The sequence below is a fragment of the Oryctolagus cuniculus genome, chromosome 19 (assembly GCF_964237555.1).
Source record: "Oryctolagus cuniculus chromosome 19, mOryCun1.1, whole genome shotgun sequence".
Lineage (NCBI taxonomy): Eukaryota > Metazoa > Chordata > Mammalia > Lagomorpha > Leporidae > Oryctolagus > Oryctolagus cuniculus.
In genome coordinates, this window is record NC_091450.1 from 18,987,863 (window position 1) to 19,000,999 (window position 13,137).

The window sequence follows — 13,137 nt, forward strand, 5'->3', positions numbered from 1 at the left end:
ATTAATTCTCACAGTGAGTTTAGCTGCAATGAGATGTTTCTACACTTACTTGACACAAGAACCACAGTGGCTGGAGCAGTGTGAGTATTTGCAAACCTTCGGAGACTCTGCCGGAGTTTATCATCGGCAGCATTCTTTGCAGTAGCATTGATATGGGCAACAGTTACCTGCGTGAATTTATAACGGCAAATTAAAGTGAGATGAGGTTAGAAAATTGGTATCCATTCTCTCCACACTTTAGTAGGTAATTCTTGAGAAAAAAATTTTACTATTAGGAATGGGAGAAAAATTACAAGCAGATCTTAGGGGGTTTTAAAAGTAGTTCTCTATAAATATGAGTTAACTGGGTCCATTTCTACTCCTGCTCCCATCTCTAATCTGCCCTTGTATTTTAATCCCCCTTTCAGAAAATAATGAAGTGAAATTTGAAGTCATAAAATTTCCTCTAACATCTTCTGCCAACAATTTGGAGATGACAGAGATTAGATGAATGGTTAAGGTAAAGATTTGGGGCCGCATTTTATCATCTGTCTATGCTGTTCAATGTCTACGGCTTTCAGGATCTGGAATCAGATGGTGGGAGAGGAAGGAGTATGTCCCTAAGGAAGCAAAAATGCATTGATTCCTGCTAAAAAACCATCAGGCTTACAAACGACAGTATCCACGGCAAAGATGTATTCTGAGAGGTCCTCAATCACTTGCAATATACAATAGGATTCATTCGTTTTTGTAAAGAACAAAAATAATTCTATACTGAAATATGGACTACAAATGGAATTATTTTTCTAAAAGTCAAATAAACTGAATTTCAAATTCCAGTTTAACAGCATGAATTCTAGCTCTTCCACTTATCAGCCATGTGAACTTACAAAAGCTTTATCCCCTCTCATGGCCTTAACTTCACTTACAAATTACAAATTATAAACCCCATATGCCTGGTCCCCAAAGCAGTCATGAAAACCAAAAGAGATAATACATACATAGCCACCATACCAATACTAACACTAAAGTAAAAGTGGCAATACTGAAAAATCAAGCATGATTATGTTTCTAGGACTTCAGAAATATTCTTCAGCTAATTTATTTGAAAAGTTGGCACAAACGCATTTTGAATTGGCATTCTTTTAAAATAAATTCTTAATATTTTTTTTACCTGGCAGTTATTCAGCTCTTGAATAACTTCTTTGTTTTCTTTACTGATGTCACACACACAGATGAATTCTGCTTCTCTGTGTCCTTTAAAAAATTTTTCACGGATTCTTTGCACAACAGCAGTAGCTGACCGGCCAGAGGGAACTGAGCAATTTTCAATATCCCAAAAAACTCCGATGGGGGGTAAGTTTTCTAGCACCTGTCCAGCTACTGCAACTTCTGGTGACCCTTAAGAAATGTTAACACTTTCAATTACATGCAGTGAAGAAGAAATGACAAATTAAGATAAAAATAATGGACAGCTACCAATCATTCTCAGTGGCAGAAAAATCTAAATTACTGGTTGACATTAAGTTTAAGGATGCTAACCTCACTGGTCGCCCTAATAAGCAACCAGGCTACCATTCTATCACTGTAAGATACCATCCCTGTTTTGCAGGAGAGAACAAACCTAAAGGTCAAGTGACTTATAAACCCACAATAAATGCATCTCCAGGCAGGAGCCCTTCCCGTGCTGGCCAGTGATGCTTGTCTGAACACTGACATGGAACTAGCTGGGTGCTGCAGCCCCAGGACCAGGTTTTCATGCTCGGGCCGTGCTTGTCTACTGAATTTGGAAGAACACTGAAGAAACCACCAGAGTGGGAGCCGTCGCTGTTGCTGACTTTAAATTAATTTTCAGACTGCATTAACATCTGACAACATTTTAAACATGCTTCCAAAAGATAAAATAGCACATAAGTACATCTGGGGGCAGATTTGATTTTAACGGTGAACTCTTAGAATTTCAAACACTGCTTTTAAGCAGTCTTTTCTAATCATTCTAAGTACTAAAGATTTCTAGGGAATACGCAATCAACAAGTGTGATTACGAACCCAAGGTGACACCAAGTCCACCCAGCACTTTATTTCTCCTGATACACTCCCCATTTGTCCATACACACCTTCTCATCTCAGCCTCGGCCCAACATAAAGGGCAAATGACTTACTGGTCTATAACCCCAAGGGACGGAAGGGGAGATTCACACACACAGTAGCTTCAGAACCACAAGGAATCTTCTAAAGGCGATCAAATGCAATGCTAGTATCAGACATTGAAAACTATGCCATACTGTCATTTACCAAATTTCGAAGCAGCTTTGCCTAGACTGGTCGCCAATAACAACGTGGTCTCCTTCCCTGTTCCTTTGGTTCCACAGCCATTACACAGAGGGATAGCAAGAGGTGCAGGTTGAGTATTTGGAGGTGGTATATTTGGCCAGACTTTAGCAGCATCAATTATACTATTTCTTGCCGGCTGTTTTGAAATTTTTTTAAAAAAGGAGGTTTCAGATACATCATTTCAGAACCTAGAGTTATAAACAACTGAAAACACATTCTAAGTGTTTTGCTTTTCCACCTGCTAACCTCTAATAAAATCTGTTTTCAAAGGATGTTTCCAGAGCCATTTTTCAAGTGACTTAAAATTATCAGGGAAGACACTCACAAGATCAGTCCATCACTTTGGGGGGGCATGTGTCTAGAGCAACAGGGACCTCACACACAGTTCACACAGGGTGGTAAAATCTTCAACTGACCACCAGTGTGACTGCGACCAAGTTTCAAGTCCCCCGTTATTGTTACAAAAAGACAACATGCAGTTACCTATATAGCATGAATGGACCTGCACGTGCATTAAGTCGCAGTTATAAGAAACCAATTGTGCCCTAGCCCTTAAAGACAAGCCAGAACAGGAAAGCTTGGCCAAACTAGGTTCACATAAAGGAAATAGACTTTTCACAACAAGAGGCTAAAAGCATCAACTACATAAATAATGACTCTGTACTTGTTTGAACGATCCACCATTTCAGCCTTTGCTTCTTTCAGGACCAGAAGTTATGCTGACGGGGAGTTACACCATGGGGGAACCTTCAACCCCATGCATAGTACTTTTTAAGACAAACCCAGTTCAAAAAAGTCATTCCTCAAACCTCAGGTGAACCCAACATAAAAAATAAAAAGATACAAACCTTGTTTAGACAGTCTTCGCAGTAAAGGGAGCCCTTTAAACAAACCGGAGGTACCACATTTAGGTGCAAAGAGTTGGTGCACAAGTGAGGCGTTAGCTCCGACTGTGAAATGTGCTCTTCCAAATGCCCCGGAGCCCCACTGGTGAAATCAGAACAGGGAAAATAGCCAGCGGAGGTGCAGCCCTGCAGAGTCGGAAACGGATGCAGCTTGTGCACGTTCCCGTGACATGACTGGAAATGGAGTTTTCCACAACAGGGCAGGTGTTTGCAGGAGGACAGATTACTCTCTAGACACATGCTGGGAAAGTCACTTGCAATGCCTGCCAAATTGTTCCTAGCTGAGGCATTCTGCAGTGAAGATGCAGACTGGAAAGCAAACCCTGAGCCTACCTGACACGTGACTGTCCTGGTGCTTTGAGAGTCTAACAGTGCGCCCGTGTGAATCAAGCTACCAGTACCTCCACTACCGCCGCCACCGCCACCACCAAAATGCATTGGCGAAGTGGAGGGTTCATTGGGGCAATGAGCACAGCAGCTTACTTTGGGGACGGTTGAAAGCTGTATTTTAGGTTGCTGAAGAGAATGAATATCAGGAAGTGGGACTGCTGGGAAAAGTTTAGAGCCAGCATGAAGGGGAGATGGTACATCCTTTAATTCCACAGCAACTTTCTTGTTCTCCATGTACTCTTTCTGAGGAAACAAAATCAGAACACAAGTTAATTTTATGAGGGCAGTGATTTTTGATTATTCATCTGCTACTGTGCTAAAAAGCAGAAATAGTGCTTAATTCTGCTTACATCTGCAGCAACTCAGGTTAACCAATTACACCTTGTGGCTTCCCTTTCCTAACTTTCTCCTGCCTCACAAAAGCTTCTGAAGACGAAATAGGAGGTATGAAAGCAACACAGTCAGAAACAGCACTCAATAACGAGAGCTTGCAAGCAAAGCGGTTTGACGAAAACACTGAACAGTTCACACAGGGATTGTGCCAAAGTTCCCCAAAAGAGAGGGCTGGCGCTATGGTGCAGTGGGTTAATGCCCTGGCCTGAGGCACCGGCATCCCTTGTGGGCACCGGTTCTAGTCCCGGCTGCTCCTCTTCCCATCCAGCTCTCTGCTATGGCCTGGGATAGCAGTAGAGGATGGTCCGGGTCCTTGGGCCCCTGCGCCTGCGTGGGAGACCCGGAGGAGGCTCCTGGCTCCAGATCAGCACAGCTCCGGCCATTGCGGCCATCTGGGGAGTGAGCCAGCGGATGGAAGACCTCTCTCCCTGTCTCTACCTCTGTAACTGTCTTTCAAATAAATAAAATAAATCTTAAAAAAAAAAAAAAAAAAAGTTCCCCAAAAGAGAAAAGCTTGATTTCCAATATTAAGGATGAGATTGGCCATCTACCCAAAGGCCCTCACATGCTGATGACGACATTCATCAGGATCTCATGACCTACAGTCACAATGACAACAATCATACTGTAGCCAGTGAAAAGAATTAAGGGTACTGAGCAAACTATCTTGGAAAAGGGTAAAGACAAATTGTTTGTCACATGACTCCAACAGATACAGGAAGCTAGTATGTTACCAAAGTTATAAGGATGGCATTAGCTCAGAGACCTGGGTTTTAACCTGATACTAATAGTTACATGACCGTGACTAAGTAACTTACCCTCTACTTTCAGTTTCCTCATCTACAAATTGGGAATACAATGTACCTCCTATAGTTGTAGGATAAAATGAGACAAAGCACCTTTGAAACAAGCAGGAATAGTAACTGGCCACTACAGGGGATCTAATCACTCCACACAACAGCCTTATCAGCTCACTATGAGAACCAGTAAGACTAGGATGTTCTGCTATGGGGACTGACACATGCTCCTCCCTCTGAGCACACGAGGGTCTATCTCAATGCTAAGTTTCACTTCTTTTGCTGAGATTCTACACTCACCTAGGAGCATACATTCATCTGGGAGAAATCTGTGTCGCTCCCCCTCTTCGTGGAGGAACGACACTAAACCCTGCCTAGGCTTCATATCCGAGTCACGGCACCATTATGTCGCTCCCCCTCTTCGTGGAGGAACGACACAGGACCCTGTGCTGTTCTTTCGTCTGCTCGGCCCTCCCCGGGTTTGCTGCTGGTTCTTCCCGGGTTGGCTACTGTCCCTTCCACCTCCATGGAAGGGCGGTTCCCCCTGGCCGCTTTCCCCACTTCCGCAGGGGAGCGGCACACCGCCGGCCGGCTCTTCTCGGGGGCTGCACAGGTGTTCCTTCAGCTAGATGTTCCCCTTAGATGTTACTGGTGCATGCCGTCTCTCTCCTCCTTTATAGTCCTCCTCCGCCAATCCTAACTCGGCTGCCCACACGCCGAGCACGCTGCTCTCCAATCAGGAGCAAGTCCTACAGTTTATTGGTTGAACTGGAGGCAGCTGTGCGGAAGCTGTTTACTTCTCTCCCAGCGCCATGTTGTGGGAGAGCAGATGCATAGAATAAGTCTTAATTCCAGTAACTCCGTCTAGTCCGGTTTGCTCCCCACAATCTGGATTTTCAGTCACACTTTTCCTAAAGGGAAAGTATTAACAATGGGTGGGGGCTGGCGCTGTGATGTCGCAGGTTAAAGCCCTGGCTTGCAGCACCGGCATCCCACAATGGGTGCCAGTTCGAGTCCTGGCTGCTCCACTTCCAATCCAGCTCTCTGCTATGGCCTGGGAAAGCAACAAAAGATGGCCCAAGTCCTTGGGCCCCTGCACCCACGTGGGAGACCCAGAAGAAGCTCCTGGTTCCTAGCTTTGGATTGACACAGCTCTGGCCATTGCAGCCATTTGGGGAGTGAACCAGAGGATGGAAGACCATTCTTTCTCTGTCTCTGTCTCTCTCTCTCTGTCTCTCTCTCTCCTGACTCTTTCAATTTAATAAAATAAATCTTAAAAAAAAAAAAAAAAATGGGTTGACCAACCAAGGAGCAGTGTGTCCTGCCCTCTCAGTAATGGCAGTTCAGGCTGGAATTTAACACAGGGACATTCTGATTTACTTAGACGAACCTCTTGTGGGCATAGTTATTAAGAGTTCTGTCTGTATGCCACTGACAAAATTGAGTTTCAGTATCAAAGATGAGAGGGCAGTTCTGAACTGGGTGACTCCATGAGGACCCGGTCTATCCCCTCATCCCAGGAAGCTCTACTTGAGATGCCCACTCTTGTCAACTGTCCCTAAAGTAAAACATTTCTGAAATGACTCAAATTACTTCATGTCTTGCAACAAAGACAACTATCTAGTGAAAACCTCGGGAAGGCAGAAAATTAAACTGGTTTTTAAAAAGTTAAAATCTCAAAAAAAAAGTTAAAACCTCATTTGAATGCTAAGTACGATAGACAAAAATACAGTTCATAGGCATTACGGTACAGCAGGTCATCTGGGATGCCTTCATCTCTTATCAGAGTACTTGGGGGCAAGTCCAGCCTCCACTCCCCATCCCGCTTCCTACTAATGTGCCTGGGAGGCATCCGATGATGGCGCAAGTACTTGGGTTCCTCCACCATGTGGGAGACCCAGATGAATCTCCCGGCTCCAGCTTTCGCCTGGCCCTGCCCACCTCTGGCTGTTGTGGGACATCTGGGGAATGAACCAGCAGCTAAAACACCTCTCTGTCTCCCTTTCTCTCTGTCACTCTGCCTTCTAAATAAGGAAATAAGTAAGACTTTTAAAAAAGGCCGGTGATGGAGCTGGCGCTGTGGCACAGTGGGTTAACACCCTGGCCTGAAGCGCCGGCATCCCACATGGGCGCCGGTTCAAGACCTGGCTCCTCCACTTCCGATCCAGCTCTCTGTTGTGGCCTGGGAAAGCAGTGAGGAGGATGGCCCACGTCCTTGTGCCCCTGCACCCATACGGGAGACCTGGAGGAAGCTCCTGGCTCCTGGCTTTTTGGATTGGCACAGCTCCAGCCGTTGCAGCCAATTGGGGAGTGAACCATCAGATGGAAGACCTCCCTCTCTGCCTCTCCTCTGTAGCTCTTTCAAATAAATAAATAAATAAATCTTTAAAAAAAAAAAAAAAAGGCTAGTGATACGATAGCACAAAACGAAATCCGGAAATGTAAAATCACTATAAAAAAACTATAGAAAACAGTAAGTTAGACATAATTTAGTCAGGAAAACTATGAATCAAAAAAAGCTTTCAATAAGGTCTTATTCATCTTTCCTAGATTTCAAGCCTCTAAACTCAGGGGCTATAGTGACACAAAAGGTATTTTGTGCTTTCCTCTGACTTTACTATACAATGTAGATTTTTTATCTTTGCAATCTATGACTTTAATGAGAAACAAACCTTCCCAAAATTTTAACATTAAATATTTAAAGCACCTACTGTTAGCTTGGAATAAAGAATTAAAGTTAGGCTTTCACTGAATCAGGAATCATAAAAATGGGCAATACAAGGAGGGTATGCAGGAACAACTGACACAAACTTCAGCAAGAGATTGTCCCAGACCAAAAGTACCTCTCGTCTACTCACATAAGGGATTTGCTATGTTCTTAGTTTCGCAAATAGTTACCGTTTGGGGACTAAGTGGCAATGCTTGCTCAGGACGAGAAAAGCAATTAGAGAATTTCCAAAGCCATGGCTTAGCGTCATTATCTTGTTGAAGCCATCCAAGAGTTCTGCTGCAGGAGTTCTCAGTTCCGTTTCCTTCCATCATACAGCCCTACAAAGTGGTTCAACATTCTTTCATCTTTCTTGTCTTTCATTCTTCCACCCTGACAAGACAAGTGATAGTTCCATGTTATTTCTTTGCATAACACACAGATTGCATAATGTACTAACATGGGAGGCTGCAACTTTGTTTACAGTGCAGTGGCAACCAACAAGTGAAATCTCATTATAACACAAAAGAATGGCTACCAGAGCATATTATGAGTTACTAAAAAGTTGTAAACTAGATCAACTGTTTATGCTGAAAATCTAATGTATCAATCTGGTTTTTAGAACACCTATAATGTGGGTGCAGCATTGTCATGCATTAGTTAAGCTGCCACTTGTAATGCCAGCATTCAACATGGGAGTGCCATTTCAACTCTCAGCTGCTCCACTTTTGTTCCAGATCCTTGCTACTGCACTTGAGAAAGTTGTAAAAGATGGCCCAAGTATTTGGTCCCCTGCCACCCACATGCAAACCTCGATGAAGTTCCTGGCTCCTGGCTTTGGCCTGGCCCATTCTTAGCCACTGTGGCTGTTTGGGAAATGAACTAGCAGATAGAAGATGTTTCTGTTACTTTGCCTCTCAAATAAATAAATCTTTCAAATGTCTAGAACCTACCATTCTTCATGTTCCATAGTTCTTCAAATAAAAATGAACTTTGGATTTATTATACGCAGACGTGCTTGAGAGGAGTCAAATCTTGAACAGCTGCGTATCTGATGGAGACTCTTCTTCATCTGACTGGAGCTGACCTTTTGGGCACCAAGCAGACATCTACAGTTGTTCTTAATTCTTCTCAGCCCTCTCTCCCTAAATACTCTTCTTAGCACAGTCAAAAAGGTAACAGAAGAGGGGTTGGCATTGTGGGGCAGCAGGTTGAGCCACCACCTCCCACCAGCATCCCATATGAGCACTGGTTCAAGTCCTGATGGCTCCACTTCATGCTAATGAGCATGGGAAGGCAGCAAAAGATGGCCCATGTACCTGGGCTCCTCCTACACCCATGGGAGGCTTAGATGGAGTTCCAGGCTCCTGGCTTTCACCTGGTCCAGTCCCAGCTATCGTGGTCATTTGTGGAGTGAACCATAAATGGATAGGTCTCTCTATCCCTGCCTTTCAAGTAAGTAAAAATTTTTAAAGTTAAGAGAGCATCTAATTTTAATAACACAACAACCATCATATCAACCTTTCCCAATGGGTCTTTATCTTTTTAAAAAAGATTTATTTATTTATTTGAAAGGCAGAGTTACATAGGCAGAGGCATACAGAGAGACAGAGGTCTTCCACCTGCTGGTTCACTCCCCAAAAGGCTGCAACAGCCAGAGCTGGACAATGTAAAGCCAGGAGCTTTCTTCTAGACCTCCCACATGGGTGCCAGGGCTCAAGGACTTGGACTATCTTCTGCTGCTTTGCTGCTTTCCCAGGCCATAGCAGAGAGCTGGATCAGAAGTAGGGCTGCCAGGACTCCAACTGGTGCCCATATGGGATGCTGGCACTGCAGGTGGTAGTTTTACTCCTATGCCACAGCACTGGCTCCATCCCAATGGGTCTTTAATATGCACACAGAGGGTCCAAATTAAATGGCCTCTGTAGACTGAATTCTATTATACCACACAACAAATTGAGCCAATTTCCTAGTTTACATATGATGAAAGTACAATCTGATATACCACCATAAAACTCACGATTAGAGAAATCTCAAGTCTCAGATGTGCTATATTTATTCCAATGCAAGAACACTCTGACAAGTCTTAAAGAGTACAATAAAAGCAGATCAAATGAATCCATATCCATTGGGTATGGAGGCAGTTGGCAATAGTGAGGACAACTGAACTTCATTTTTTAAGGTTACAACACACCAACAACTACTTAACTCTTGCCTATAGTGGCCATTTTAAGGTGGTTATTTCATTATCTGTCAGAAATTTTATCTCTGGGCATTTAGAAAATAATTGATTTTAGCTGTATCTCTGATATGATGGTCTTTTTTATGAGAATTTTCCAAATGACTTTTTAAATTTCTTTGAGAAATAGAGAGATCTCATCCCCTAATTCATTCCCCAAATGCCTACAAAGACCTAGGCTGCAGCTGAAGCCAGGAACTCAATCCGTGTCTCCCATGTGGGTGGCAGGAAGCCAACTGAACTGTTACTGCCACCTCCCAGCGTTGGCAATGGCAGGAATCTGGAATCAGGAGCCAGAGCTTGGACTTGAATCAGGCACTGATGTGGGATGTGGCTACCTTAACCCCACCATCAAACACCAACTTCTCAAAAGATTTCAACATCTACACAGTGCGGAAAAGGAGAGAGAATTATGCAAATACTCTAAGTTATAGGAGAACTGATCACATAAGGAAGGAGTCACCTATGGCCTGAGAGCTAAAACCACTCCACTACCTGTATTTAAATGAACTGGAAACTAAGAATTTAATCTCATATATATTTAATTCTCCAGGGAAAAAAATACAGAGAACATACAAAATTATATGAGATTCAAATTTCCATGTCCATAAATAAAGTTTATTGAGACACTAATTCATTTCAGTACTGTGGATGGCTGTTTTACTACAGTTGCAGGGGATAGGCTACAAAGTCTAAATATTTAGTATCGGTTGGCCCTTTTGTCCAACTACAAAACTTCATTAAGTTTCTGTTCCTCTTCTGTAAAACATGGTAATTTCTCCTCGGTCTACCTTGCAGCACTGTGAAGAAAAAAACTAGATAAATGGACCCCACAGTCTACAGGGACTTCATACAGAACATGGCAAATGTGCATTGTGAATGAACTACACATGAATTTCAAAATAAACTTTTTTAAATTCCATTCTTCTATGAGCTTTTTGAGGTACCCTGGTACTTCAACAAGTACTGGGCCTGCTACATATTAGATACAAAGTAAATATCTGTTAAATGAGAGAAAGAAACACACTATTTGCCTACTACACTGTTTGGAGTGGTTAATCCAGAGACAAATACAGAGTTAACAGCCACCACCAACAGTAAATTATGATATGCGTTTTCCCTGTTAAATTTAGGTCTTATGTCCTCCAACAAGCTCCTCTCTAAATCACCTGTGATGTTCACGGTATACAGAAGTTTAACATGCTCTCTCAAACCTCAATCCTGACAGTGAGCTAACATTTAGAGCACAGTGTGCTATAAAGCGCTTTCATTTCATTACTCATTTCCTTATTTGCAAATATTTACTTATCTACTATGTTGCACACCTGTGCTTGCCACAACACAATGAGAAAAACTCAGACAATGGGATCCACCTATATCATTTTCCCCTCAGTAATCCTTGTGCGGTACACAGAGGAGCAAATGGCCATATTTTACGAGGGGAAAACCTAAGTTTAATGAAGCTTTGTAGTTACCCCAAGATCTCAAAATTACTGTGAAAGGGGCAAAACTAGGCTCGTCCACCTCTTTACATAATACCACTCCACGAAAGCATTTCAAAGGAAAAACTTGTTAGTGGCTTGTACCCTGAAAATCTCCCCAATATTCATGGAAACGCCACCAGGCAACCTAGGTAGCCAACGCAGGTTCTGTTAATGTGTGACTGGGAGTCTCCCTTCTGCCACTCTCTCTAGGCGATGTGGATGGGAGTACAGCCACAGATCTCAGACTGTGCTTACAAAGACCCCATTTCTACTGCTTCCATCTGTACAGCTTTTGGCAACCCACAGTCGCTCTGAACCTCAAAGTCTCTCTCAAAAATGGGTCTGATCATCATAGTGATCGCCCCTGCCTCACAGGGCGATAAGTCGTTCATTACATGGCTCTTCCTTAGCAATCAGCCCAGTCCTGGACTCCAACGCCACCTCCCCTCATCCCATCATCGGCATTTCCCTCCATAACTCTTCTATTCCTAAAACGATCCTGTTTGTTCGCATGCTACTTTATTCCCTCTCTCCCCCATTAGAACGTAACCTCCATGACAGCACGGAATTTACTGCATGTTTTCTTATCCACTACTGTAGTTCCTCCACTTCGCACAGTGCTCAACCAATTGTTAAACGAGCGAAGGACTCAAAAAAAAAACGCCTAAGACCGCTTAGGTTTCAAATTTCTCCGTATGCAAAACTGAAGACTATTTACCGCTCAGAGACGCTGGAAAGTCCAAGAGATACAAACGTAACTGACAAGCTCGTAACTGGGAAACTAAAAGGTTTATCCCAAGAGGAATTACAATTCGCAGCAGGAATGGTTAAAGCCCTTAGGCAACTCAACGGTACCTGTCACGCCTAAGGCTACACCCCAGAGGTGGCTGAAAGACCCAGCAAAATACAAAACGCTGGGGAGGCAAGGGTGCGATAATACTCGCCCGATTCTTTCCCTCTCAACCTTTCACCTGGCCACACCCCTCTGAAAAGGTGGCTTCCACACCTGGAGGGCAGTATAGGGAGCACAGAGACAGGTGCGGGCGGAGAGCCAAATACCTACTAAGAGGAACAGCGGCGCAGCCGCGACAAAGTGAACGGACCTGACAAGAAAACAAGCCGCCGGCCTCACCGGCGGGTCCCAGTCCTCCCCTTCGGAATAGCCACCCCCCACAACACGCCAGCAATAAGCGGAGGGAGGCGGGGGTCAATGTTCCCCGTCCAGCTTTGGGAGCCCCAGAGCAGTGGGCCCATCAAGGTCTAGTCCCAGAGCGGACAGCAAACTCACCTCTGCCACCAGCTCCACCTCCGCTCACATTCCGGCCCCGCCGCCTTCCCCCCGCCCCCCCAGGCCCTTTGTTTTGATTCCCGACTCCGCAGCTCCCGCCGCCGCCGCCAAGCGCACCCTCCACTTCCGCTTCCGCACCGCACCTCCCCTGTCGCAAAACCGACGCCCTTCTCTCCCCGACTTCGCCCCGCCCCTTCCTCCGCCCCTCCCCCGCTGCCGCGTCCTCCACGCGCAGGGCATGCTGGACCAGCGGGGGGGGCGGGGCCTCGCGGCCCTGCAGCCTCGTCAGGCTCAGTCCCCTCCCGATAAACCTCTAAATAGGGAACTTCCCGGGGGGCAACTGTGACTTTTGTGGCCGGAACCCCTAAGTTGAAGGAGGCCTTGCTCGAGGCTTACCGCTGTGGAGTCAAAAGGAACCTCCGAGGAGGGAATTGGGGGGCTTGTGGGATGGAACCGAGAAGAACTGACCGAAGAGGACTTAATAAAATTCAGCTTTTCGGCTCGTTGGAAGGAAGGCGACTTAAACGGATTTAAATAAAAACGCGATTGTTTCGCTTTTTTTTTCCTCTCATCACGTGATAGCCCTATTTTATTTTTAAAAATTAAATGGCACATAGTCCA

At 44.6% G+C, this 13,137-nt stretch overlaps 1 protein-coding gene across 6 annotated transcripts in view; it reads right to left on the minus strand.

The window, feature by feature from the left end:
• Positions 1–12,666, minus strand: part of MARF1 (meiosis regulator and mRNA stability factor 1) — a 46,890-nt gene extending 34,224 nt beyond the window's left edge. For 4 of the 6 annotated variants that reach the window (XR_011384668.1, XM_008257797.4, XM_008257796.4 and 1 more), the window contains exons 1-6: positions 12,517–12,666; positions 7,697–7,898; positions 3,162–3,851; positions 2,275–2,449; positions 1,154–1,380; positions 50–167 (exon numbers count right to left, since the gene is read on the minus strand). Coding sequence is in view for 5 of the 6 variants with exons in the window: in XM_008257797.4 (XP_008256019.2) it covers positions 50–167; positions 1,154–1,380; positions 2,275–2,449; positions 3,162–3,851; positions 7,697–7,840 (1,354 nt within the window). In the remaining variant the exon portion in view is untranslated. Of the gene's footprint in view, positions 1–49; positions 168–1,153; positions 1,381–2,274; positions 2,450–3,161; positions 3,852–7,696; positions 7,899–8,458; positions 8,591–12,516 lie in introns of those variants that run through there. The other 2 variants (XM_008257798.4, XM_051847847.2) reach the window with 2 other exon arrangements.
• Between the last annotated feature and the right edge of the window lie 471 nt (positions 12,667–13,137).